The sequence below is a fragment of the Oncorhynchus keta genome, chromosome 2, assembly GCF_023373465.1.
Source record: "Oncorhynchus keta strain PuntledgeMale-10-30-2019 chromosome 2, Oket_V2, whole genome shotgun sequence".
In the NCBI taxonomy this organism is placed as follows: Eukaryota; Metazoa; Chordata; class Actinopteri; order Salmoniformes; family Salmonidae; genus Oncorhynchus; species Oncorhynchus keta.
In genome coordinates, this window is record NC_068422.1 from 65,463,395 (window position 1) to 65,489,392 (window position 25,998).

Below are 25,998 nucleotides of genomic sequence, written 5' to 3' on the forward strand. Positions count from 1 at the left end.
TGGAGGCTACAATATGAGGAATAAATTATAGTCCTAAAAAGGCATATGCGCTCGTGTCAAAAAAAGTTTTATTTTTAAAAATGTAATTTTACTTTGTAAAACAATAGTTGGAAGAAAGGTTTATCAAATATTTTGGTAGGCTACAGCTGACAGATTAGAGAATTATCTTTTCAGAAGGAGCCATTTGCTTTCCAACCTGTATTTTCCCATGATTGTAGACTATTTGAAATATTGGGAAAGGACAGTTTTGTCTGCATGCTGTTTGTTCACCCACAGATTTGCTGCTCGACCCCGACTGTAGGCTATGCCTTATTATTGGGCTACATTACACAGCTATGCCATTTTTAAAATAAGCTATTGATCCTCTGTGTCTAGATGATAGGCCTTCTCTATTTCATTTATTTCTGAACAGACAGCAGTAATTCTATAACTTTGGCAAATGTATTTCAAATTTTCAGGCGTGCTGCAGCTCCTCCAGAACCCTTCACATGGCTCTATAAGGAAATACATTCTGAAGTGCAATGCTGGAGAGATTAGTTGCAGGCTCATGTCTATCAAAGCGGAGAGGGAGAGCGAGATAATAGAAAGTGGATCTCATTGTAATTCTGTGAGAGATGGAGGGGTGAGAGAGAGAATTAAAGATGAGGCAACTTGAATTAACTTTGATCGCGTTTATTATCATTTGTACATTGCAAAAAGGGACAATTATTGTTCATGCCAGAAGAGGTATCGGATCTGGCCAAATACAGTTGAAGTCGGAAGTTTACATACACTTAGGTTGGAATCATTAAAACTCATTTTTCAACCACTCCACAAATGTCTTGTTAACAAACTGTAGTTTTGGCAAGTCGTTTAGGACATCTACTTTGTGCATGACACAAGTAATTTTTCCAACAATTGTTTACAGACAGATCACAATTCCAGTGGGCCAGAAGTTGAAATACACTAAGTTGACTGTGCCTTTAAACAGCTTGGAAAATTCCAGAAAATTATGTCATAGCTTTAGAAGCTTTGATAGGCTAATTGGCATAAGTCAATTGGAGGTGAACCTGTGGATGTATTTCAAGGTCTACCTTCAAACTCAGTGCCTCTTTGCTTGACAACATGGGAAAATCAAAAGAAATCAGCCAAGACCTCAGAAAAAAATTGTAGACCTCCACAAGTCTGGTTCATCTTTGGGAGCAATTTCCAAATGCCTGAAGGTACCACGTTCATCTGTACAAACAGTAGTACGCAAGTATAAACACTGTGGGACCACGCAGCCGTCATACCGCTCAGGAAGGAGACACGTTCTGTCTCCTAGAGATGAATGTACATTGGTGCGAAAAGTGCAAATCAATCACAGAACAACAGCAAAGAACCTTGTGAAGATGCTGGAGGAAACAGGTACAAAAGTATCTATATCCACAGTAAAACGAGTCCTATATCGACTTAACCTGAAAGGCCGCTCAGCAAGGAAGAAGCCACTGCTCCAGAACCGCCATAAAAAACACAGACTACGGTTTGCAACTGCACATGGGGACAAAGATGGTACTTTTTGGAGAAATGTCCTCTGGTCTGATGAAACAAAAATAGAACTGTTTGGCCACAATGCCCATCGTTATGTTTGGAGGAAAAAGGGGGAGACTTGCAAGCCGAAGAATACCATCCCAACCGTGAAGCACGGGGGTGGCAGCATCATGTTGTGGGGGTGCTTTGTTGCAGGAGGGTCTGGTGCACTTCATAAAATAGATGCATCATGAGGAAGGAACATGATGTGGATATATTAAAGCAACGTCTCAAGACATCAGTCAGGAAGTTAAAGCTTGGTCGCAAATGAGTCTTCCAAATGGACAATGACCCCAAGCATACTTCCATAGTTGGGCAAAATGGCTTAAGGTCAACAAATTCAAGCTATTGGAGTGGCCATCACAAAGCCCTGACCTCAATCTTATGGAAAATTTGTGGGCAGAACTGAAAAAGTGTGTGCGAGCAAGGAGGCCTACAAACCTGTCTCAGTTACACCATCTCTGTCAGGAGGAATGGGTCAACATTCACCCAACTTATTGTGGGAAGCTTGTGGAAGGCTACCGTAAACATTTGACCCAAGTTAAACAATTTAAAGGCAATGCTACCAAATACTAAATGAGTGTATGTAAACTTCTGACCCACTGGGAACATGATGAAAGAAATAAAAGCTTAAAGAAATAATTCTCTCTACTATTATTCTGACATTTCACATTCTTAAAATAAAGTGGTGATCCTAACTGACCTAAGACGGGGAATTTTTACTAGGATTAAATGTCAGGAATTGTGAAAAAGTGAGTTGAAATGTTTTTGGCTAAGGTGTATGTAAACTTCCGACTTCAACTGTAGGTTCTAGAACGAAACAGTCCAAAACTGAGCGGTGCCAGATCCTGTTCCGGCAGGATCCGGGTCAAATTTATCACTGGAGTGAGGGAATGAGAGAGGTGAAGAGCGGTTTAGAGAAAACAGCTTATCCCCGGAAATGGAGAGAAGATTGGAAGTGCTGAGTGATGAACCGAAATGTAATTGTTTTTCTCCGGTTATTAAACAAATAGTTGGACGATGTCGGTTCAATTACTTGAATTCCATTTAGTTCGTTATTTTTGTGATGTCAACGCGCCGTTTCTCTAGAGAGATATCAAATCATTCACGAGAGAAATCGAGTCAAAAACTAGACGGGACACTGGGCTGAAGGGAGTTGTAGTTTTCGTTAACCAACTATTAATTAACCTAGTTCAGCGCAGAAATGTGGTTACTACCGTAACCACGTTTTCATCCACAGTTGATATGTGGGTAAAGTACACGGTATAAAAAAAATACACCAGCTGTGATGGAAACAGGAAGATTTGGTACAATTGTATAAATGCGGACAGATAATTTCTTAGTTTGACATGGTTGGATCTTTATGTGTCTGTAAAATTAATTATGGAGGAATGGCGGTGGAAACGCCTTTAAGCTCACATATTTATGTAATAACATCATTTCGAAGTAAACTTGTCACGCGATGATATTGTGTGTGGCCCTCCCACCACGATTCAGGAAACCATGCAGTTTATTAGGCTACAGATTAAATAAATTATGAACTTCACAGGGTGGTGACAGTGCGTGGTGATATCGAGGGTCTTATTCTGGTGACTCGATGCTCGACTGCCATCTGTAAAATACAAATATCCATAATAATTTAATCATGTTTACGAGCCAGTGGCGACCAGTCATCCAGGGTAGGTGGGGCACCTGCTTTGAGCCCCACACTTTTGCATATTATTTTAGCATTAATACGTGTCACATAACAGTTTCCAAACAATGTAAAAAAAAAAAAAAAAGATCATACGAGTTTATAAAGCCTTCATACAAACATGGTCTCTTTTTTGCTTCCTTGAGTAAGGCAGCTCCAAAATGCAGGTGTTTCAGCCTAGCTTAGCGCTTTCTGTGGTGGTGGGTCAGCCAGCAGAAAATACAGAGTTTAAGGGTTGGTAATTGGTCAATTGTGAGCTGGGAATTCTGTCTGTTTTATTTAATACCAGAACTTTACAAACTCTGGGTATCAGACAGATAAATATAATTTGAATTTATGAACACTGATTAAATAATTACTTGACACTCTTAACTCCAAAATGTTTTGGGACACTGTAAAGTCCACGGAGAATAAGAGTGCCTCCTCCCAGCTGCCCACTGAGTCTAGGTAACACTGTCACCACTGATAAATCCACAATAATCGAGAATTTCAAAAAGCATTTCTCAACGGCTGGCCATGCTTTCCTCCTGGCTACCCCAACCCGACCAACAGCTCCGCACCCCCCGCAGCTACTTGCCCAAGCCTCCCCAGCTTCTCCTTCACCCAAATCCAGATAGGAGATGTTCTGAAAGAGCTGCAAAACCTGGACCCGTACAAATCAGCGGGGTTAGACAATCTGGACCCTCTCTTTCTAAAATTATCCGCCGCCATTGTTGCAACCCCTATTACCAGTCTGTTCAACCTCTCTTTCGTATCGTCCAAGATCCCTAAAGATTGGAAAGCTGCCGCGGTCATCCCCCTCTTCAAAGGGGTTAGACCCAAACTATTACAGGCCTATATCCATCCTGCCCTGCCTTTCTAAAGTCTTTGAAAGCCAAGTTAATAAACAGATCACTGACCATTTCAAATCCCACCATACCTTCTCCATTGTGCAATCTGGTTTCCGAGCTGGTCACGGGTGCACCTCAGCCACGCTCAAGGTCCTAAACGATATCATAACCGCCATCGATAAAAGACAGTACTGTGCAGCCGTCTTCATCGACCTGGCCAAGGCCTTCGACTCTGTTAATCACTGCATTCTTATTGGCAGACTCAATAACCTTGGCTTCTCAAATGACTGCCTCGCCTGGTTCACCAACTACTTCTCAGACAGAGTTCAGTGTATTCAAATCGGAGGGCCTGTTGTCCGGACCTCTGTCAGTCTCTATGGGGGTGCCACAGGGTTCAATTCTCGGGACGACTTTTTTCTCTGTATATATCAACGATGTCACAATTGTTGCGGGTGATTCCCTGATCCACCTCTACGCAGACGACACCATTCTGTATACATCTGGCCCTTCTTTGGACAATGTGTTAACAAACCTCCAAACAAGCTTCAACACTCCTTGCGTGGCCTCCAACTGCTCTTAAACGCTAGTAAAAACCAAATACATGCTCTTCAACCGTTCACTGTCCGCACCCGCCCGACTAGCATCACTACTCTAGACGGTTCTGACTTAGAATATGTGCACAACTACAAATACCTAGGTGTCTGGCTATACTGTAAACTCTCCTTCCAGACTCATATTAAACATCTCCAATCCAAAATTAAATCTAGAATCTGCTTCCTATTTCGCACAAAAGCCTCCTTCACTCACGTCGCCAAACACCCTCGTAAAACGGACTATCGTACCGATCCTCAACTTCAGCGATGTCATTTACAAAATAGCTTCCTATACTCTGCTCAGTAAACTGGATGCAGTCTATCACAGTGCCATCCAGTTTGTCACCAAAGCCCCTTATACCACCCACCACTGCGACCTGTATGCTGTAGTCGGCTGGCCCTCGCTACTTATTCGTCGCCAGACCCACTGGCTCCAGGTCGTCTATAAGTCTATGCTAGGTAAAGCTCCGCCTTATCTCAGCTCACTGGTCACGATAACAACACCCACCCGTAGCACGTGCTCCAGCAGGTATATCTCACTGGTCATCCCCAAAGCCAACACCCCATTTGGCCGCCTTTCCTTCCAGTTTTCTGCTGTCAATGACAGGAACGATTTGCAAAAATCACTGAAGCTGGAGACTTATATTTCACTCACTAACTTTAAGCATTAGCTACCTGAGCGGTTAACCGATCGCTGCAGCTGTACATAGCCCATATGTAAATAGCCCACCCAATCTACCTACCTCATCCCATATTGTTTTGATGTACTTTTCTGCTATTTTGCACACCAGTATTTCTACTTGCACATCATCATCTGCTCATCTATCACTTAAGTGTTAGTTTGATAAATTGTAATAACTCTGCTAATATGGCCTATTTATTGCCTTACGTCCTCATGCCATTTGCTCAAACTGTATGTATATAGACTTTCTTTTTTTCTATTGTGTTATTGATGTACGCTTGTTTATTCCATGTGTAACTCTGTTGTTGTTGTTTGTGTTGCACTGCTTTGCTTTATCTTGGCCAGGTCGCATTTGTAAATTAGAACTTGTTCTCATCTAGCCTACCTGGTTAAATAAAGATGAAATTAAAACATTTAAATAAAAAAATTGCAGCCACAGTGCTCTATTTGTGATGCTTCACTCGCTACAAGTCCCGCTTCTCCCATCTCCTCATTGGTTATTAGCAGCATAAACCCACATGGGTGATTGAAAGATGAACTGAGGTCCACACTTCAGTCCAGTTGGTGGTGCTAATGCACCTTAAAGTTGGTTGTCAACTGCCATATAAGTCCGAAGAAGAAGAAGAAGCCAGATTGAGGAGAGATTGCTGGAAACAAACTCGGTTTACCCTTATCTGTGGATGAATTGTCAGAGTAGAGGACCTTGTGCATTTCAGGTAAAATAACAACCCAATGTTTATATCCCAGGACAAATTAGCGAGCAAGTTAGCTAGCTAAATTGCCATAAATGTTTAATGATATATGACCTGTCCCCAAATTAATATAGTTGGTTCAGATTTGGTTTTGGTATTTCAACCTGCGTGGCCTGATCTCGGGCGCAATGGCACACGCAGTCACACATGCGCGAGTGGTTTGGTCAGCATATAATAGTTGGGCTAAAAACTTCAAGCCCCTTGGGTGATGCCATAGAGTTATATTAGAAGAGCCCATCCAAGAAGGCTCAAGGTAGTTGGCCACAGATAAAATGACTTCAAATCAATGTTATATCTTCAGTAGCTTTGATTGGACTAATCATGTCAACATCATACTTTCAAAATCTTAGCTAGCAGTCATCATCATGAATCTAGTCGACAATTACTGGCAAATGCTTTTTAATCTTTGTCATATGAAGAGAATAATGAAGATAAATTATAGATAAAATCTATCAGTGCTCATCGGCCATTGAACATAACATTAAACAACAGGTTGGAAATCGCAAATTCAGCAATGAGTTGGTTTGGAAGGAACCTGTGGCTAACTGCAAGCATTGCAAAGCAATCACTAGCCTACAATTCAGTGGAGTAGGTGTGTGGTCCCAATTCTTGGTTTAAGGGTCTCTTTTCCAACATTGGCCATGCTGTCAATCCAGCACGATTTCTGCCGCTCTCAAAACAACTGTTAACTCAGAACTGGGAAATCTGACTTAAGTGAGTTCCAGACAACTGAGAACTCTGACTTGAAAAATAGGTTTTGACGGTCATCCAACTTGTAATTGTAAATCAGGCCTCTTTCTAGAGCTACGACCTGAAGGTTACTGACATAATCATGATTTCGACAATGTTTTTTTTTTCGAGTTTCCAGTTGTCTTGAAAGCACCATAAATCCAGAGAATGATAGATTTTGATGACAAAGTTTGATGTTCATGTGAGCACAGCACAACAAGGTGAGTCCAAAATTGTCTTGTATGCTGCTGCATAATGACGTAATATGTCATGGAGATATGTATACTGTAGCTAAGAAAGTAATAGTAAGTGTTTGTTGTGTAGTAAGCTGTTAGTAGCCCATGTGCCTCACCTTAATAATTTGGTCTATTTTCCCCTCTTCATTTCGCCTACTATTCTGACTTAGTGGTGCACATGTAGCCTTTAACCTATTTTAGAGAAATGTAATCATTATTGTAAGAGCTTTCATTGTCTGCTTATTTTCTTTTAGCCCTTTTTCGATCCAATTGGTAGTTACAGTTTTGTCCCATTGCTGCAACTCGGGAGAGGCGAAGGTCGAGAGCCATACGTCCCCCGAAACACGACCCGCTAAGCCGCACTGCCTCTTGATACACTGCTTGCTTAACCTGGAAGCCAGCCAGGAGGAAACACCGTACACCTGGTGATCGTGTCAGCGTGCATGCGCCCGGCCCGCCACAGGAGTTACTAGAGTGCGATGGGACAGGGGCGGCCAGTCAAACCCTCCCCTAACCCGGACGACGCTGGGCCAATTGTGCACCGCCTCATGGGTGTCCCGGTCATGGCCGGCTGCGACACATAGATGAGACGTAACATAATAAATGTAAATCCCGGGACTTCCAAATCAGTGTTACGTTTGGTGTGATTACATTAGACAGAAGGTTACTTCAAAAGTTGGGTGGTTGGTCGGGGTGGATGGGTCTAGCAACCCAAAGGTTGCGTATTTGAATCTCATCATGTACAACTTTAACATTTGTACTAATTAGCAACTACTTACTACTTTTTAACTACTTGGCATGTTAGCTAACCCTTACCCTAACCTTAACCCTTTAACCAAACTCCTAACCTCAAACCTAACCTTAACCCTAACAATAACCCCTAACCCTATCCTCGAGCTTAGCTAATGTTAGCCACCTAGTTAATGTTAGTGTTAGCCACCTAGCTAACATTAGCCACAACAAATTTGAATTCGTAACATATTATATGCATTGCAAATCATAACATATTGTACGAATTGCAATCTGCAACATATCATAACGAATTATAATTTGTAACATGTCATACTACACTGAACAAAAATATAAACTCAACATGTAAAGTGTTGGTCCAATGTTACATGAGCTGAAATAAAACATTCCAGAAATGTTCCATATGCACAAAAAACTTATTTCTCTCACATTTTGTTTACATCCTTGTTAGTGAGCATTTCTCTTTTACCAAGATAATCCATCCACCTGACAGGGGTGGCATATCAAGAGGCTGAATAAATGGCATGATCATTACACAGGTACACCTTGTGCTGGGAACAATAAAAGGCCACTCTAAAATGTGCCATTTGTCACACAAGACAATGCCACAGATGTTTCAAGTTTTGAGGGAGCATGCAATTGGCATGCTGACTGCAGAAATGTCCACCAAAGCTGCTGCCAGATCATTGAATGTTAATTTGCTAGTCTCAATGTCAACAGTGAAGAGGCAACTCTGGGATTCTGGCCTTCTAGGCAGAGTTGCAAAGACAAAGCCATAACAGCCTTCATTTCTCAGAACAAGAATAGACTAAATAGACTGCTTTCAGAAGAAAGCACTTTGTTTCTGGCCATTTTGAGCCTGTAATCAAACCCACAAACGCTGATACTCCAGATACTCAACTAGTCTAAAGAAGGCCAGTTTTATTGATTCTTTAATCAGAACAACAGTTTTCAGCTGTGCTAGCATAATTGCAAAAGAGTTTTCCTTTTAAAATTATAAACTTGGATTAGCTAACACAGCATGCCATTGGAACGAACACAGGAGTGATGGTTGCTGATAATATGCCTCTGTACGCCTATGTAGATATTCCATAAAAAATCAACCGTTTCCAGCTACGATAGTCATTTACAATGTTAACAGTGTCTACACTGCATTTCTGATAAATTTGATGTTATTTTATTGGACAAAAAATGTAAGTGACCCCAAACTTTTGAATGGTAGTATATCTGTGACCAACAGATGCATATCTGTGTTCCCAGTCATGTGAAATCCATAGATTAGGGTCTAATGAATTTATTTAAATTGACTGATTTACTTATATGAGCTATAACTCAGTAAAATCTTTGAAATTGTTGCACGTTGCATTTATATTTTTGTTCAGTATAATTGAAGTGTCCCAGATTTAGTTTACTATGTTACATCTACCCCTGAGTCCACGTTTATCTACTTTGAAGAGCTAGTAAAATGATTTTGTCAGACAGCTCTGCAGCATACTTAGGCAGGCTTGCCTAGCTGAATATGATGACCAAAGACAGTACAGTACGAGGAGCCCAGAGATAACATTGTCTGGCTGGCTGCTACTGCCTGAGCAGAGATGAGATGATGACTTTAAGGAATGAAAAATGGTAAAGCCATCAAATTTAAAAAAAGTCCAAATCAAATCAAAGTAATATAAACAACTGAAATATTGTATTATTTCATAGTAATGTCATATTCTTCTATTGATGTCTACCCAATGTGGGCCTGACAGAGAGAATGTAATATTTTCAATATTTTGGCAATTGAATGTTCACAATTGTTGGCTTTGGACTTTCCATTAAAAAAGCTCTAAAATCACTTGAAAATCATTATTTCATAATGCACTTAATGTTTTTTTTAATTATCGTAACCAAAATTTAAAAAAGTGATTATTTTGTAAATAATTGAACCGAAACCGAATCGACCTCAAAAAACACTTATCAGTCAGCACTAGTTCCATGTAGAACCCTCTGTGGAAATGGTTCTACGTGGAACCCCAAAAGGTTCTATCCGAAGAATCCTTTTAGTTTCTCGATAGCACCTTTTTTATATGAGTGTGAAGAGCGCACAAGACATAGGGCATATAAGTCGCTTGGAGTGGTGAGGGACAGAAGGGGGAGGGGAACGTGGGAGGGAAAGTGTGGGGGAAAGAGACTGGGAGAGAGAAGCTGCTGCCTGTGGACTGTAGCTTGCAGCTGCAATTGTGGAAGAACGAGAAAGCGTGCGCATGTGAGAGAGACTCAGAGACTACTAGATGGAGAGAGAGAGAGAGGGATATAGTGAGAGACAGACAGACAGAGAGAGAAGGCTGAAGCACAGAGAGTGAAGTAAATAAAGAAAGACAGTAGTGGCGCAGTGCTTCTCTGTCTACTGTAGATGTACAATTCTGTTGTCTGTGGAGATAGTGTGATACCAGGACTATACATTTGCTATCTCACCCAATTGTCTCCTATCAGCTGGATTTACTCAGAAAAGGACATCAATGACCATTGGACCATTTACTTGTTCACAATATTGCAGGCATTAAAGGTGGACTTTTAACAAGTACAGTGACAATGCAGGTGAGATTATCTTTATTATTCAAACACTGTACATGTGTTCAACTGCATGTTGTACTGAAATTATAGTTTGGTTTGCTAGATTTGAATTTGAAATGAATGAATTGTGGTACATGGCATTTCTATCTGTTTTATAATTGGGGAAACTGAATATCTACCAGATGCTGATTTATGGATATTTCATATGTTATGTTTGCGATAAAAAAAATATTCAACAGCTTCTGTCTGACGCCAGTTGATGTGTGGACAGAGGCTGTGCTGTTTCGTTTAATTGAGGTAATAAACTGTTACTATGCATTTACTTGTAATCTGAGATATATTTGATATGCGCTTCCAGGTTAAAAACAAAACAAAGATGTGCTTTGGAAAGTGAACTTTTATGATTGAGTGTAAGAGAACAATGACGTACTGTATCTCTGTATCGCTCTTCTTTCCCCTCTCTCATACCGTACACACAGATACAGTCACACTCACAAGATGTGTTGCTTTTGTTCAGTAAATCCTGTGCTGCTGCAGACAGCAGGACAGTTGTTGGAGTGATGTGCTCCGGGTGGGGTGCCTGTTTGTTAGACGAATGTGATTGAGACCACAGTATATTGACAGGGAGTAGAACAATGAGACTACTCTACATGGTTAACAAACACAACAAAGATCAACAGAGCAAGCGAGGAGTTATAGATCAACGGATAGCTAGATTCAGGCCCTGTTCACAGTGCTCCTCACACATCCTGTAACAGCAAAATAAAGTGGATTGATAGAGAAAGTAAGAGGTAGATGAGAGGTGTGAAAGAGATATGTAGTATGGGGGGGTTGTCAGAGATTGAGTGGACTTTGGAGAAGGGAAGAAAGGGTAAAAGGAGGAGAGGGAGTGTGAGAGAGATGAAGGAGTCACTGCTGTGTTCAAGTACAGCTAGGCCATGACAGTGAAGACAGCCCTGGCTTGGGGCGACATCGAGTAGAAATGGCCAGTCCATTATTCCAGATGAGTGTTTCCTGCTCCAGGGGGGAGCCCTGACCTCGCCCCTAATCCAGCAGCCTTCCGCACGCCTCTCACTCAAGGAGGCCGCCACGGCTATCCTCAAACAGTCAAGCATGTATCCCCTGCATGCATGACAAACACAGGCCTCATGAGCCCTGTGGTCAGTCAGCCCTCCTCACCCAGCTACCAACCACGGTTTACCAAATGTTCACCCACACACTTCTGCCTACCACTTAGACATTTTACTTTGCACAGACACTGTTTTAATTTGTATCAAGGGCAAGGCATTTGTTTGCCTATTGTTATACTGTTAGTGCACACAAACACTTGCATCTCCTTGGTCTTTTGCATTGGTTAGGATTTTGTGAGATTTGTTTTGTTGTAAAAACTATAATAATGTGTGCATGTAGTCTGCCAGATCAGAAGCAGAAGGGATGACCAGGTATGTTCTCTTGATAAGTGTGTGAATTTTCCTGTCTTGCTAAGCATTCGAAATGTAACAAATACTTGGAGTAAAACATTTCTTTAGGAAGGTAGTGAAGTAAAAGTAAAAGTTGTCAAATATAAAGTACAGATACCACAAACAATGACTTAAGTAGTACTTTAAAGTATTTTTACTTGAGCACTTTACACCACTGGTTATGTGTCATTATATAAGAAAATTAAATATTGCAAGTTGAGCATCCACTTCCCATTATGACCCGTAGAGTAAATTGCTGCTCTTAGTTGAGCTATTTAGTCATGGTGATTGGTCTATAGGCATGGCTCATGATGAACAAAAACATGCAGCCTCTCTGTCCATGTTGGATTCATTAGCTTCATTCAGCCTTTTGCACACACATACTTGTGCGTTCGAAGATTGCATGGAGAGAAAAAAAAACTTTCAAGGTGCCGTAAAGGTTAAGGGCTCCTGTCACGACTCCCACCGAAGGCGGCTCCTCTTCCTGTTCGGGCGGCGCTCGGTGTTCGTCGTCACCGGTCTACTAGCTGCCACCGATCCCTTTTCCCTTTTCTGTTGGTTTTGTCTTATTGGTTACACCTGTTTCTTTTTTAGGTTTTAGTTGGGCTATATAATCCGGTAATCCCCGCCTGCTCTTTGTGCTGGGGCCTATTTTCCTCTGTTCATGTTTGTGGTTGTGCGTTTTTCTTGTTTTTCTCCGGACTGGTTGGGTCCTGGTTTTGGGCCGGTCTTGATATTGCGCCTGGTGTTTTGGCGTGACCATTTTCCTGCGCCGGAATAAAACATTGTCCTTTACCCTCTGGTTCCTGCACCTGACTCCGCACCCACTACGCATAGAAGTGCGTTACAGAAGCCTGCACCTACATGGAGTCAGCAGGAGCAGCGGCCACCCCCTCCCATCGATGGCGGAGCGTGTCCTCCATCATACGGCCATCCTCCATCGGATTGGGTCGGCGATGGACCAAATGATGGAGAGAATGGACCGATGGGAGAGGCGTGGTCTCCCCACCTCGCCGACTCAACCCACTCCTCCGGCGGCGTCTGGCCCCAGCGCACTTGCGGCTGGGTGCCAGGGATTTTTGCTCCAGCTCGAGCTGTACCTGGCTACCGTGAGGCCGACTCCCTCGGGCGTAGAGAGGGTGAGCATCCTCGTCTCCTGCCTGACGGGCCGAGCCCTGGAGTGGGCCACTACCCAGAGTTCACCCATCGTTTCCGGGCCGTGTTTGACCACTCTCCGGAGGGGAACGGCTGTTCCACCTTAGGCGGGAGACGAGGAGCGTGCAGGACTTTGCGCTGGAGTTCCGGACCTTGGCCGCTGGGGCTGGGTGGAATGACAGGGCCCTGATGGACCACTACCGGTGCAGCCTCCGGGAAGACGTCCGCAGGGAGCTAGCTTGTCGGGACGTCACTCTCTCCCTCGATGAACTCATAAACATGTCGATCCGGCTAGACAATCTGCTAGCTGCCCATTCAGAAAGTGTCCTGTCAGTTCCACCTCCTGGCCCTCCCGCTCCCATACCTATGGAGTTAGGGGGGGCCGCATCGATGGGTACCGGAGGAGGAGGCTCCTACTGCACCAATTGTGGTTGGAGAGGACACACTTCCGACCGGTGCTGGAGGAGCCCGTCTGGGAGTCGAGAGGGTAGGCAGAACACTTCTCGGTCACCCCAGGCGAGTCAGCACCAAACTCACCCAGAGCTCCCTGTTGGTCACATGTTTGTATATTTTCTTCCCTGAGTTTAGGGTTAGGGTTAGGGTCTCCCTCTCTCCAGCATAAGGAGCTAGTTGATTCAGGTGCAGCTGGGAACTTTATGGATCGCGGACTCGCCCGTAAGCTGGGGATTCCGCTGGTGCCGATAGATCCACCCTTCCCCGTGCACTCCTTAGATAGCCGACCGTTAGGGTCAGGGCTGGTCAGGGAGGCCACGGTTCCACTGGACATGGTAACGCAGGGGGATCATAGGGAGCAGATTAGTCTCTTCCTTATCGATTCACCTGCGTTTCCAGTGGTGCTGGGTGTTCCCTGGCTGGCCAGTCACAATCCTAGGATTTCATGGAAACAGGGGGCTCTCCAGGGGTGGTCAGAGGAGTGTTCAGGTAGGTGTATGGGAGTTTACATCAGTGCCACGTCGGTGGAAAGTCCAGACCAGGTTTCCACTGCGCATTCCCTCTGAGTATGCCGATTTGGCTATCGCCTTCTGTAAAAAGAGGGCAACCAAATTACCACCTCATCGACAGGGGGATTGCACGATAAACCTCCAGGTAAACGCTGCACTTCCCAGGAGTCACGTGTACCCATTGTCACAGGAGGAGACGTTGGCTATGGAGACATATGTCACGGAATCTCTGGGACAGGGGTACATTTGGCCCTCCATGTCACCCGTCTCCTCAAGTTTCTTTTTTGTGAAAAAAAAAGGAGGGAGGTCTGCGTCCGTGCATTGATTATCGAGGTCTCAATTCCATCACAGTGGGGTTTAGTTACCCGCTACCTCTCATCGCTACGGCGGTGGAATCATTTCACGGAGTGCGTTTTTTCACAAAACTGGACCTCAGGAGCGCGTATAATCAGGTGCGTATTCAGGATGGAGACGAGTGGAAAACCGCGTTTAGTACCACATCGGGCCATTATGAGTACCTCGTCATGCCGTATGGGTTAAAGAATGCTCCAGCCGTCTTTCAATCCATTGTAGACGAGATTCTCAGGGACCTGCACGGGCAGGGTGTGGTGGTGTATATTGATGATATCCTGATCTATTCTGCGCATGTGTCTCTGGTGCGCAAGGTACTTGGGCGACTGCTGAAGCATGACCTGTATGTTAAGGCTGAGAAATGTGTGTTCTCCAAATGAGCCATCTCCTTCCTGGGTGCTCGCATTTCCACCTCTGGGGTGGTGATGGAGTGTGACCGAGTTAAGGCCGTGCGTAATTGGCCGACTCCGACCACGGTAAAGGAGTTGCAGCGGTTTTTAGGGTTTGCCAATTACTACTGGAGGTTTATCCGGGATTTTGGCCAGGTAGCGGCTCCCATTACCTCACTGCTGAAGGGGGGGGGATGCGGTTACGGTGGTCGGCAGAGGTGGACAGAGCTTTCAATCGTTTGAAGGCGGTTTACTGATGCTCCCATGTTGGCACATCCGGACCCCTCTTTGGCGTTCATAGTGGAGGTGGACGCGTCCGAGGCTGGGGTTGGAGCCGTGCTATCACAGCGCTCGCGCACGCCACCGAAGCTCCGCCCCTGCGCTTTCTTTTCGAAGGAGCTCGGTCCGGTGGAGCGAAACTATGATGTGGGGGACCGGGAGTTGTTAGCTGTGGTAAAGGCCCTGAAGGTGTGGAGACACTGGCTTGAGGGGGCCAAGCACCCTTTCCTCATCTGGACTGACCACCGTAATCTGGAGTACATCCGGGCAGCGAGGAGACTGAATCCTCGTCAGGCCATGTTTTTCACCAGACGTGAGGTTCTATGTCTCTTCCTGTTCGGTGTGCGCTCAGAGTAAGGCTCCTCGGCACCTGCCTCCACAGCCCCTTCCCCGTTCCACAACGGCCGTGGTCTCATCTGTCGGTGGACTTTCTTACCGATCGTCCTCCGTCTCAGGGGAACACCACGATCCTGGTCGTTGTGGATTGGTTTTCTAAGTCCTGCCGTCTCCTCCCATTGCCCGGTCTCCCTACGGCCCTACAGACTGCGGAGGCACTATTTACCCACGTCTTCCGGCACTACGGGGTGCCTGAGGACATCGTTTCTGATCAGGTACCCAGTTCACGTCCCGAGTGCGGAGGGCGTTTATGGAGCGTCTGGGGGTCTCGGTCAGCCTGACCTCGGGTATCACCCCGAGAGTAATGTGCAGGTGGAGAGAGTGAACCAGGAGGTAGGCAGGTTTCTGCGGTCGTATTGCCAGCACCGGCCAGGAGAATGGGCGAGGTATGTCCCATGGGCGGAAGTGGCTCAGAACTCACTCCGCCACTCCTCCACGAACATGTCACCGTTTCAATGCATGTTGGGCTACCAGCAGGTCCTGGCACCGTGGCATCAGAGTCAGACCGAGGCTCCTGCTGTGGAGGAGTGGGTGCTGCGTTCTAAGGAGACCTGGAAGGCCATCCAGGAATCCCTCAAGCAAGCTGGTGGATGGCAGAAGAGGAGCGCTGACCGCCACTGGAGTGAGGCCCCTGTGTTCGCACCGGGGACAGGGTCTGGCTCTCGCCCCGAAACTTGCCCCTCCGCCTGCCTGCCCTGCCGGAAGCCGGGGCTGCAGTGTGTGGGGCCCTTTAAAGTCCTGAGGAGGATAAACGTGTTATAGATTACAACTCCCTTCTTACTATTGTATTAACCCCTCTTTTCATGCGTCTCTCCTCAGGACGGTGGTAGCTGGTCCCCTGCAGGAAGGTGAGGTGCCGTAGGTACCTCCGCCCCCTCTGGACATCGAGGGGTCCCCGGCGTACACAGTACGTGCAGTTCTGGACTTGTTTAGGTTTTAGTTGGGCTATTTAAGCCGGTAATCCCCGCCTGCTCTTTGTGCGGGCTTATTTTCTTCTGTTCATATTTGTGGTTGTGTTTTTCTTGTTTTTCTCCGGACTGGTTGGGTCCTGGTTTTGGGCCAGTCTTGTTATTGCGCCTGGTGTTTTGGCGTGACCATTTTCCTGCGCCGGAAATAAAACATTGTCCTTTACCCTCTGCTTCCTGCACCTGACTCAGCACCCACGACGCATAGAAGTGTGTTACAGCTCCATTATTCTGTGTATATTATCTTAAACATGTGGCACTCATCCTCGATGTTAATAAACTGGATGTAATTAGCTTGAAGAATATTGTCAGTCCCTAGAGAACCCTTGATCTGTGTCCCTAACGTAAGATGATGTGGGAATGCTGCTGCCGGAGGAGCTGCAGCTGCAGCCAATATTAACTGGGCTGGGCTATTTTTACAGTCGGACTCACAATGTTCTTTAACACATTTCCACATTCACATTTTTTATTGTTGTTCTGTCAGTGTTCCCTCCAATTGCCTTTTTCTTGCTAGATGTCTGTCTCTCTTGATATCTTCATGCACAGCAGTCAAGGGGATATTGTGTAGGAGATTGAAAGGGAAAGGTATGTAGTTGTCAGCTGAAACCAAAATGTGGTTCTGAACATTGAGTACTCTTGGACTATTAGTTTCAAAGAAAAGCATAAAATGTTACGCAATAACAAGATTTAGAAGGAACATTTAACATTCCATCTTACCTCACACAAAAGGTACCTCTGAAAAGTACATTGTTTTATACAAATGCCAGTGCTCAGAAGAAGAGATTTTGTTTAACAATTAATAAAAAAAAGAATATTTAAAGAAAGGTATAAAAATTATAGCCACCCCTGTTTTTAATACTCTAGCACGGTCCCCTTGCGAGGATAAGAACACAGCCTTTAAACATTTTTTTATGATGATTGTATTACATGTTGGGAGGGATCTTATACCATTCCTCCATACAGAATATTTCCAGATCCTTGATATCATTCGTCTGCCCTTGTGGACTGCCCTCTTCAATTCAAACCACAGGTGCAACTCAATATTAAGTAGGTGTTCCTAATGTTTGGTAGACTCAGTGTGTATGTATAACTTATTTTTTTATGAATACTACTAACTACAGAATAAACACATTTTGGCCAAGGGATCCGTGGAATAAGTTTAGAGGGTGTAATACAATACAATGTCATATTATTAATTTACAATTTTTCACTGATGAATTTGATATCACCAAAAAGTTTGAGAAGGGGTTAGGGGTTAAGGTCGGGGTTATAGGGAAGAGTTAGCTAACAAGCTAACATGCTAAGTAGTTGCAAAGTAGCTAAAAAGTAGTAAGTAGTTGCATAGTAATTTTTTTAAACAAAAATAAGTAACCATCCTTTTTAATTTTCACATGTAGCAAGCAAAGTGTTTGTGTTGTCCAATCAACATCGGTAGTAGCTGAGTCAGACAGACAATACAGTTTTCATGCATCTAATTAGCCTATTTCTCAGTGTGGCAACCTGCCTCGGGCTATCAAGTTAAAAAAAGTTAGGTGAATCAGGTCGGACTCGGATGGAGAGTGAGTGAGTTGTTCAAGATGGATAAACAAAGGCAAGACTAATTGGTGCACAAATATGCCGCAAAAAGCTTTATCTGATCAAGCTCAAATTAAAGACAATAACCACGTCAGCAAAGCTACCACCTTGTCATCAAGTGACCAAACACCATCGCAGGTGGAAGCTAGTAGAGGAGAAGCTGGCCTTGCTACTTCCTCCCCTCAAGAATAGTGACAGTTCCAATTCCTCTAGAGAGACTACGGGTCCTCCTCTTCTCCCAGAAAACCAAGCTGATGACTGTCAGAGACCCAGCGGTGCTGAGCGACCCCCCCCCCCTTCTATGAACACTGGTAAAAGCCTATGAGTGATGAGACTGATATCCCCGACAGCTAACACGGAGTACCAATGTAATAATATAAAGAGGCTACCAGCTAAATAATGTATATAGCTATAGATAGGCTAGTAGGCTAGATTGCATTGTTTGCATAATGAAACAAGCCCTAGTAAGCTATTGTTTTGACAGTGGACTGATTTGTATTATTTGTCATTAATAGACTGGTTTTATGCAGCCCAAACTTTCTATCCATACTGAGAGAGAGTGCAAGGATGGCTGGTAGGCTATAGGCCTACAGGACAGTTGTATATTAGAAAAAAATCTATTGGGTACTGATTTAGTATACAGTTGCATCGATAATTAATTTTACAATCTGACATTTTAGAATTTTCCACTTTAATTACTGAACAAGTAAATACATTATTGCCGCCAGCTAGCATTCGAAATTGCAGCATTGCGACACTGTAGGCCTATAGCTTCGTGAAACATAAAAGTTTGACTTAACATGAGAAAATGACGACCAAATAAAAATAAACATATCCATTCAAGCAAAGCTACAGGATACTTCAAGCACTAGCACCACATAATCTGATATGGGGGGCGAAAACTCTGACTTTTCTGGGGGTCCAGAGAAACGCACAAATGTACATTTACTAAGTTAGTCTTTGAGACCAAGCTGTTATTTTATATAGTCTTTCATTTAGGATCTGACTGTATATTGCAGTGAAACAAAACAATGTATCTCACAAATCCCCTAATCAAGCATTGTGATGTGCATAGAATATATATATATATATTATTTATTTGTATTTTTTATTTAACCTTTATTTAACTAGGCAAGTCAGTTAAGAACAAATTCTTATTTACAATGATGGCCTACCCCTGGCCAAACCCGGATGACACTAGGCCAATATTTGCTCGGCACTATGGGACTCCCAATCACGGCCGGATGTGATACAGCCTGGATTCGCACCAGGGACTGTAGTGATGCCTCTTGCACTGAGATGCAGTGCTTTAGACTGCTGCGCCACTTGGGAGCATGAGAATATGACGTGCAGTAATAAATATCAGAAGTACTATAAAAATTAAACACCATACATAAACCTGTGGGGTACACTGTGTACTTACAATGATTTGGGAAGTATACAGTACATGTAATTTCCTTTGAATACATCATGATTGCCCATTTTGTAGTATATTCAATACCTCAAAAGCAAGCAATTTTCTTTATTGCTGTATAATAATAGAGGTTGTTCGTTGATGGGGATTTGTGAGGTGTCGTTAGCAGTGCCCTTCTGCAGAACATACTGTATAACTGCCAAAATAAAGGAAACGCCAACATAAAATGTCTTAAATAGGGCCACCATGAGTCTCCAGAACAGCTTCAATGAGGCTTGGCATAGATTCTTCAAGTGTCTGGGACTCTATTGGAGGGATGCAACACCATTCTTCCATGAGAAATTCAATCATTTGGGGTGTTGTTGATGGTGGTAGAAAACGCTGCCTCAGGCGCTGTTCCAGAATCTCCCATGTGTGTTTAACTGGGTTGACATCTGGTGACTGAGACACACACAAACCTGTGTGGAAGCATCTGCATTCAATACATTTTGTATCCCTCATTTACTCAAGTGTTTCCTTTATTTTTGCAGTTTCCTTGTAGGTCATTTTAGGAAACATATAGCTAGATAACACAGTAGGTGATGTGAGTGTTTATCATGCAAATCAACTCTGTATGATGTGTTTCATAGCAGTGTTTGTAGTTTTCCTTTGGACAGGTTTGATGGTTTACCTTGGTTTATGATGTTCCTGCTTGTTTCTCCAGGAGCATCTCTCAGTCCAGCACATGGGCACCAGGAGCACAAAGTTCTCCTAGTAGTGAGGTTTGTCCTGGGCCTCGTCCAGACTACCATGCCTGATCCCCTGGCCAACCTGAGTGTTCCATGGAGCACACAGGCGATTGTGAGCCCCAACCTGACAGCAGCTGCCCTGGTTGTGCCGGGGTCAGACAAGACTCTGGCCCCCTTCTGCACCTTCTGCTGCTGTGGCCTGCTGAACCGTACCCTGGCTGTGGTGTTTATGGTCAGTCTGGCCTTCGCCATAGTGGTGGGCAACGTGGTCACGCTCACCGTCTTCATGCAGACAAGACAGGTCCGTACACCACAGGGATACCTCAAAGGTAAACAAACAAACTCACTGATTCAAACTTGGAAGAACAACCTTTGGTGTTTTTGACACTGAAAGGTGAAATTCAAAGTCTGGTTTAATGTTCTGGAGTTGTTCTAAGATTTCTAGTCACATGTTTGTTTATGTTGCCTGCTGGTTACATTGAACTTTTTAGCAGACACTCTTACCCAGAGTGACTTTCGGAGCAATTATGGCTAAGTGCCTTGCTCAAGCCCACATCGATACATTTTTCACCTAGTCAGCTCGGGGATTCGAACTAGAGACTTTTCAGTTACTGGCCCAATGCGCTTAACTGCTAGGCTACCTGCCACCCTGCGTTATTTAGATTGGCAGGATTAATTAAGGCAGTCGGTGCTTGTGGATTAAATCAAATCAAATCCAATTTTATTTGTCACATACACATGGTTAGCAGATGTTAATGCGAGTGTAGCGAAATGCTTGTGCTTCTAGTTCCGACAATGCAGTAATAACCAACAAGTAATCTAGCTAACAATTCCAAAACTACTACCTTATAGACACAAGTGTAAGGGGATAAGAATATGTACATAAAGATATATGAGTGAGTGATGGTACAGAGCGGCATAGGCAAGATACAGCAGATGGTATTGAGTGCAGTATATACATATGAGATGAGTATGTAAACAAAGTGGCATAGTTAAAGTGGCTAGTGATACATGTATTACATAAAGATGCAGTAGACGATATAGAGTACAGTATATACATATACATATGAGATGAATAATGTAGGGTATGTAAACAGCAGAGAACTAAATCAATTTTCAATACTGTTCAGTTACAATCAGGGATTCCTTTGTGCATTGCCTCAAAAGCAGCGAAACCATTTCCACACAGACTGTAGATTTGTTTCCCATGGAATTAAATGTAAAATCAGCTTATAGAACACAGGGATTTGTACCATACGTGGTTGAGTGTGAACTGTGAATGACCTTTCTCTCCTGACAGTCTCTCTGGCCATAGCAGACATGATGGTTGGAGTGGTGGTTGTTCCTTTCTCTGTCTACACTGAGATCTCTCTGATGGTGACCAGTTCCCCTCCTGTCTGGTACCAGGGGGGCACTGACCCCTCCATGGGGGGCCTGGTGGGCCCCTGGCAGCCCTGCATGCTGATTGGTCCAGTCTTCGCTGGCTGTACATTTGTCTCCATCAGTACTATTTTCCTGATGACGGTAGAGCGCTGTGTGGCCATCTTATGGCCCCTTCATAAGGACCACCTGGTGACACGGAGACGTACCCTGTTTCTCATCCTCTTCTCCTGGGCAGGCAGTTTCCTCCTGGCCCTGGCCCCCCTCATCCTCAGCAACAACTTCACACTGGAGTACAGTGAGTGCAGCCGGATGTGTAACTACGTCCCCCTGTGGGATGGAGTCACGCTGCCCTCTGACGCCAACATCCTCCTGCTGTTCCCTGTGTTTGACTTCACGCTGCTGGGCGGCACCCTGGTATTCAACATCCTGTCCTTCACCAGCATTCGCCACTACACACGCAAACGTAAGCTCATGTCAGAGGGGAATGTAGGGGTCGAGGGAGGGGGAGGCGGCTGCCAACATAGACCCTCCTTCTCTGACATCAAGGCCGCCAAGACGATCAGCATTCTGACGTTTGCCTTCACGGCTTCCTTCACCCCCATCGCTGTGTTTGTGCTGGGCAACGTGGTGGGCTTCACCTGGTGCAACTTCTCCTTTGTAGCCTTCTGGATCCTGACTGGGAACAGCTGCTGTAATGTGATAATATACAGCGTGAGAGACCAGCGCTTCAAGAAAGGAGTGACTCTGCTTTTTCAGAGGGAGCACTCACCTTCCCATGGGGAGAAAGGCGGAGCTACACCACCCCCACCTACCTTGTGACTACACCCCAAACCTCACCTCCTCTATTTTGAAAAGACAACCAGTGCCCTTTCCTTTCACTTTACTATGGAGAGAGGGATTTAATCGGCATTTAACTTCAGGTAAAACAACAACAACAAAATACACAATTATGGAAAATTAATTGTTTCCATTTTTTTTCACTGTGTTTAAATAATGAAACATAACTGTAGCTAACCTATGCGGTATCTAGTAGTTGCCAGTTATTCCCAGCATCATTTAAATCATATGACTCAAGCTGTCTCATTGGACTAGGTGAGATATCTGTGGGGGATATCTTAATAACATGCACTTTATCATAGAGTTGTAAGTAATGTATGGTTTTCATTTGTTTTGTGACATGTTTTGTGACTATCCAGAAACGTGTTAATTTTGCACAATTTTCTCTATAATAGCTTTTATTTGGGCTATAATACCATTATATTCATGAGGATGGCCTAATCAAATGTGAGTGAATGAAATGAATCTAAATGAAGAGTGATGTTGTTTTTTTTATAAAGTTATGGGCAAATCCCCGGGTCCATGATCTGTACGACACAGAAATGCATAATTATGGATATGAATGTCATTCTCTTCAAGGTAATGTATCCTGAATAGGTTCACAAAGGTTTACATATGCAATATCCTCTTTTGCATATTCATGTATTATTCTACACACTGGATATTATTTTAATTAGCTCCGCCCCCAAACAAGACCAAATGAAATCTGAACCAATCATAGATGTCTTTGTTTCACAAGTTTAGACATCAAAGTACAGCAGAGCACAGTAGAGTACAATACAGCACAGTAGAGTACAATACAGCACAGTAGAGTACAATACAGCACAGTAGAGTACAATACAGCACAGTAGAGTACAATACAATACAGCACAGTAGAGTACAATACAGCACAGTAGAGTACAATACAGCACAGTAGAGTACAATACAACACAGTAGAGCAGAAATCATTACAGTAGAGTTCTGTACAGTACAGTACATTATAGTGTACTCAATTGTAGTGTGCCCTACTGTGTACTGTACTAAACTCTACTCTACTGTACAGTACTGTACTAAACTATACTCTACTTTTCTGTACTGTGCTGTGTACTGTGCTGTGCTGTCCAAACTTGTGAACCAAACTGTGATTTGTGACTACTATTTCAAGGCATAAGGCAATGTTTCATAAACTTACAGAAGGCAGAAACATTTCTCCAAAGCGAAATATGTGTTGATATTAGTTGGCAGGGGTCATTTCTTCAACATTATTGTGTTTTGATGTATTTCTAATACCATTTTAATACTTTTTCTGGTAGTTTTCAAAGACCCCTTTTCCAGAAATTCAAAGCACTTGCTTATTCCTAATTTCTAAGATGGAAATGGTTTAAAAAAAAATATAGACTCTTAGCTTTCATTTGACACCCAGTTTGACATGCTCCTATGACCTTTACATGTTGGTGTTCATGGGCTCTTTTACATGAAAATGACCTTATTCATCTCATGGATGCCAGTGTACAAAAGGAAAAATGTATCTGAATGGTACAACAATCAAAAATGAATACGAAACATAAATAAAACATTTATAAATTCACTGAAATAGACATAACGATTCAGATGCCTTATCTTATGTTTTGAGGGTGAATGACCCACAAAGACCAAATCCTCTGTTTAATCTGTTCTGTTTAGCGGCTCTAAAGTTACACCATTTAGAGGGGCTACATATACCTCTGAATATTCTCATACCATTATATGTTTATAAGATTATTATTATTCAAGGAAAAACATGCTCCAGATATTTACAGCACTTATACAATGTTGATTAAATTCAAATAATATCTAACTCGAAATGACATGACTAAAGTAAACATTTTGTAGCATTTTCAATAAACATCACTCAAAGAAATCAGGATAAGTTCCATATGATCTGTACTAAATAGCTGTTTGGTACATTTTGTCACAGTGACGATGATATTTTATGAAAATAAAATATCTGTTTTGAAATATTTTACAAGCTTAGAGACTTTGGTTTATGTACAATGTGAACATTGCTGTGTCGATATGTAAGCACTGTACAGAACTTTATCAGTATTGCATTATTCATCAGATGACGTCAGATTTAGTCATAAACGCATTTGGAAACACTTGATTTGTGAGTTTTTAATGGTGTTCAGTCATGAGAGTAATGTGTTCAGACAGTACTAAATGTCTTTCAGACCTCTGCTCTAAAATTCACCGCTTCAGCAGTTACACAAGCTACACTAGAACCAACCATTTTCATCGTTTGGCCTCATCAGGATCCAACTTCCTTCCATTTGAGAAACGTTAGTGGAGAAGAGAACAAACACCCTGCTAGCTGTGGTCAACAAGCCACTGGATGTCTCAGGAGTCCTGATAATGTCTACAATGTGATCTCTCACACAAATCCTCATTAGTCATGTCATAGTTTACAAATGTGGCATAAAAAAAGGATTAAAAAAATATATATATATACAATAGATTTTTATCTACTATCACTATTTATGTACGACCATGCCATCTTTCTGACAACAGATCATAAATTGGTAGACCTAGTAAATGGTAGACCTAGTAAATGGTAGACTTAGTAAATGTGCATATAATCAGGAAGCTACTCCTCACTCCCATGTGCTGGCCTCACAAACTATGTCAGCAACAGGGTTATTATGGCGATAAAATGATTGTAATAATATTTGTTTACCTTTATTTAACTAGGCACGTCAGTGAAGAACAAATTCTTATTTACAATGACAGCCGGTCCCCTAACCCGGACAACGCTGGGCCAATTGTACACCGCCGGATGGGACTCCCGATCATGGGCAGTTGTAATACAGCCCAGGATCGAACCAGGGTCTGCAGTGACACCTCTAGCGCTGCAAAGCAATGCCTTAGACCACTGCGCCACCCGGGAGCCCAATAAATCGGCTGTGATTGGCACCAGGCCCATCACTGAGCAGTGAATTGCTTGTTTGTTGAGAGAAATGCTCTTTGCTGAATATAGAACATGTCAGATGCGTGCTCCGCAGAGCCGTGCTTCATCTTATCCCCCCGGTTGACAGAGAGGGAGTTTGGATATCACATTCCCTCCTCATAATCAGAGCAGTCTGGAGATGCTGCGAGGAAGCATTAGATGGAAATGGATGGGGAGAGGCTGGTATGTCAGAACAGAGGTCTGTCTGGCAGAGATGTGATTAAAGCATATTCCTCCTACAGCACTACCATGACATAAATGATCTGACACATGGCTGGTCATGTGACACAAGGCAAGGCTAAGGAGAACACTGGACTGTCAAAAGAACCACTTACTGGGAGAGAGAGATATGGGGAAGAGGGAGAAAGAGAGGAGAGAGAGCGAGACAGAGGCATGATTAAAATATGCTGCTGTGTGTTGTTCATTTCACAATCTAAAAGTGGACCTATAATTTGGGTTGTATCATTATGGCACAACTAACAGTCTGACAACAGTGTTCGTAGGTCTATGTTTGCATACTGTATATACCAAGTGCTTTGACTCCGTGGCCACCAGAATGACAGCACTGTTCATTTCCCCAGGACACTGACAGCCCATCTGTGGTTCATCTAATTAGGGTTTGAGATGACAACAAGAAATCCTTTTTGTGTTTAGGAAATCTCGAAAGTTACTGGCTAATTGCATCCTTAAACTGCCCCTGCAGACATCTCTGCCACCCAACCAGCTCTAAACCAGCTTTCCTTTTCAGCTGAAAGGTAGTCATTAACGAGAGG

The 25,998-nt window shown here is 43.4% G+C and overlaps 1 protein-coding gene across 3 annotated transcripts in view; it reads left to right on the top strand.

The window, feature by feature from the left end:
* Positions 1–24,380, top strand: part of LOC118358826 (trace amine-associated receptor 13c-like) — a 38,635-nt gene extending 14,255 nt beyond the window's left edge. Inside the window, exons 1-4 of one of the 3 annotated variants that reach the window (XM_035736787.2) lie at positions 10,063–10,393; positions 16,181–16,268; positions 20,019–20,372; positions 21,344–24,380. In XM_035736787.2, coding sequence (XP_035592680.1) covers positions 20,105–20,372; positions 21,344–22,245 — 1,170 coding nt within the window. In that variant the 5' untranslated portion in view covers positions 10,063–10,393; positions 16,181–16,268; positions 20,019–20,104 and the 3' untranslated portion in view covers positions 22,246–24,380. Of the gene's footprint in view, positions 1–10,062; positions 10,394–16,180; positions 16,269–20,018; positions 20,373–21,343 lie in introns of those variants that run through there. The other 2 variants (XM_035736779.2, XM_035736762.2) reach the window with 2 other exon arrangements.
* Positions 24,381–25,998: the final 1,618 nt, after the last annotated feature.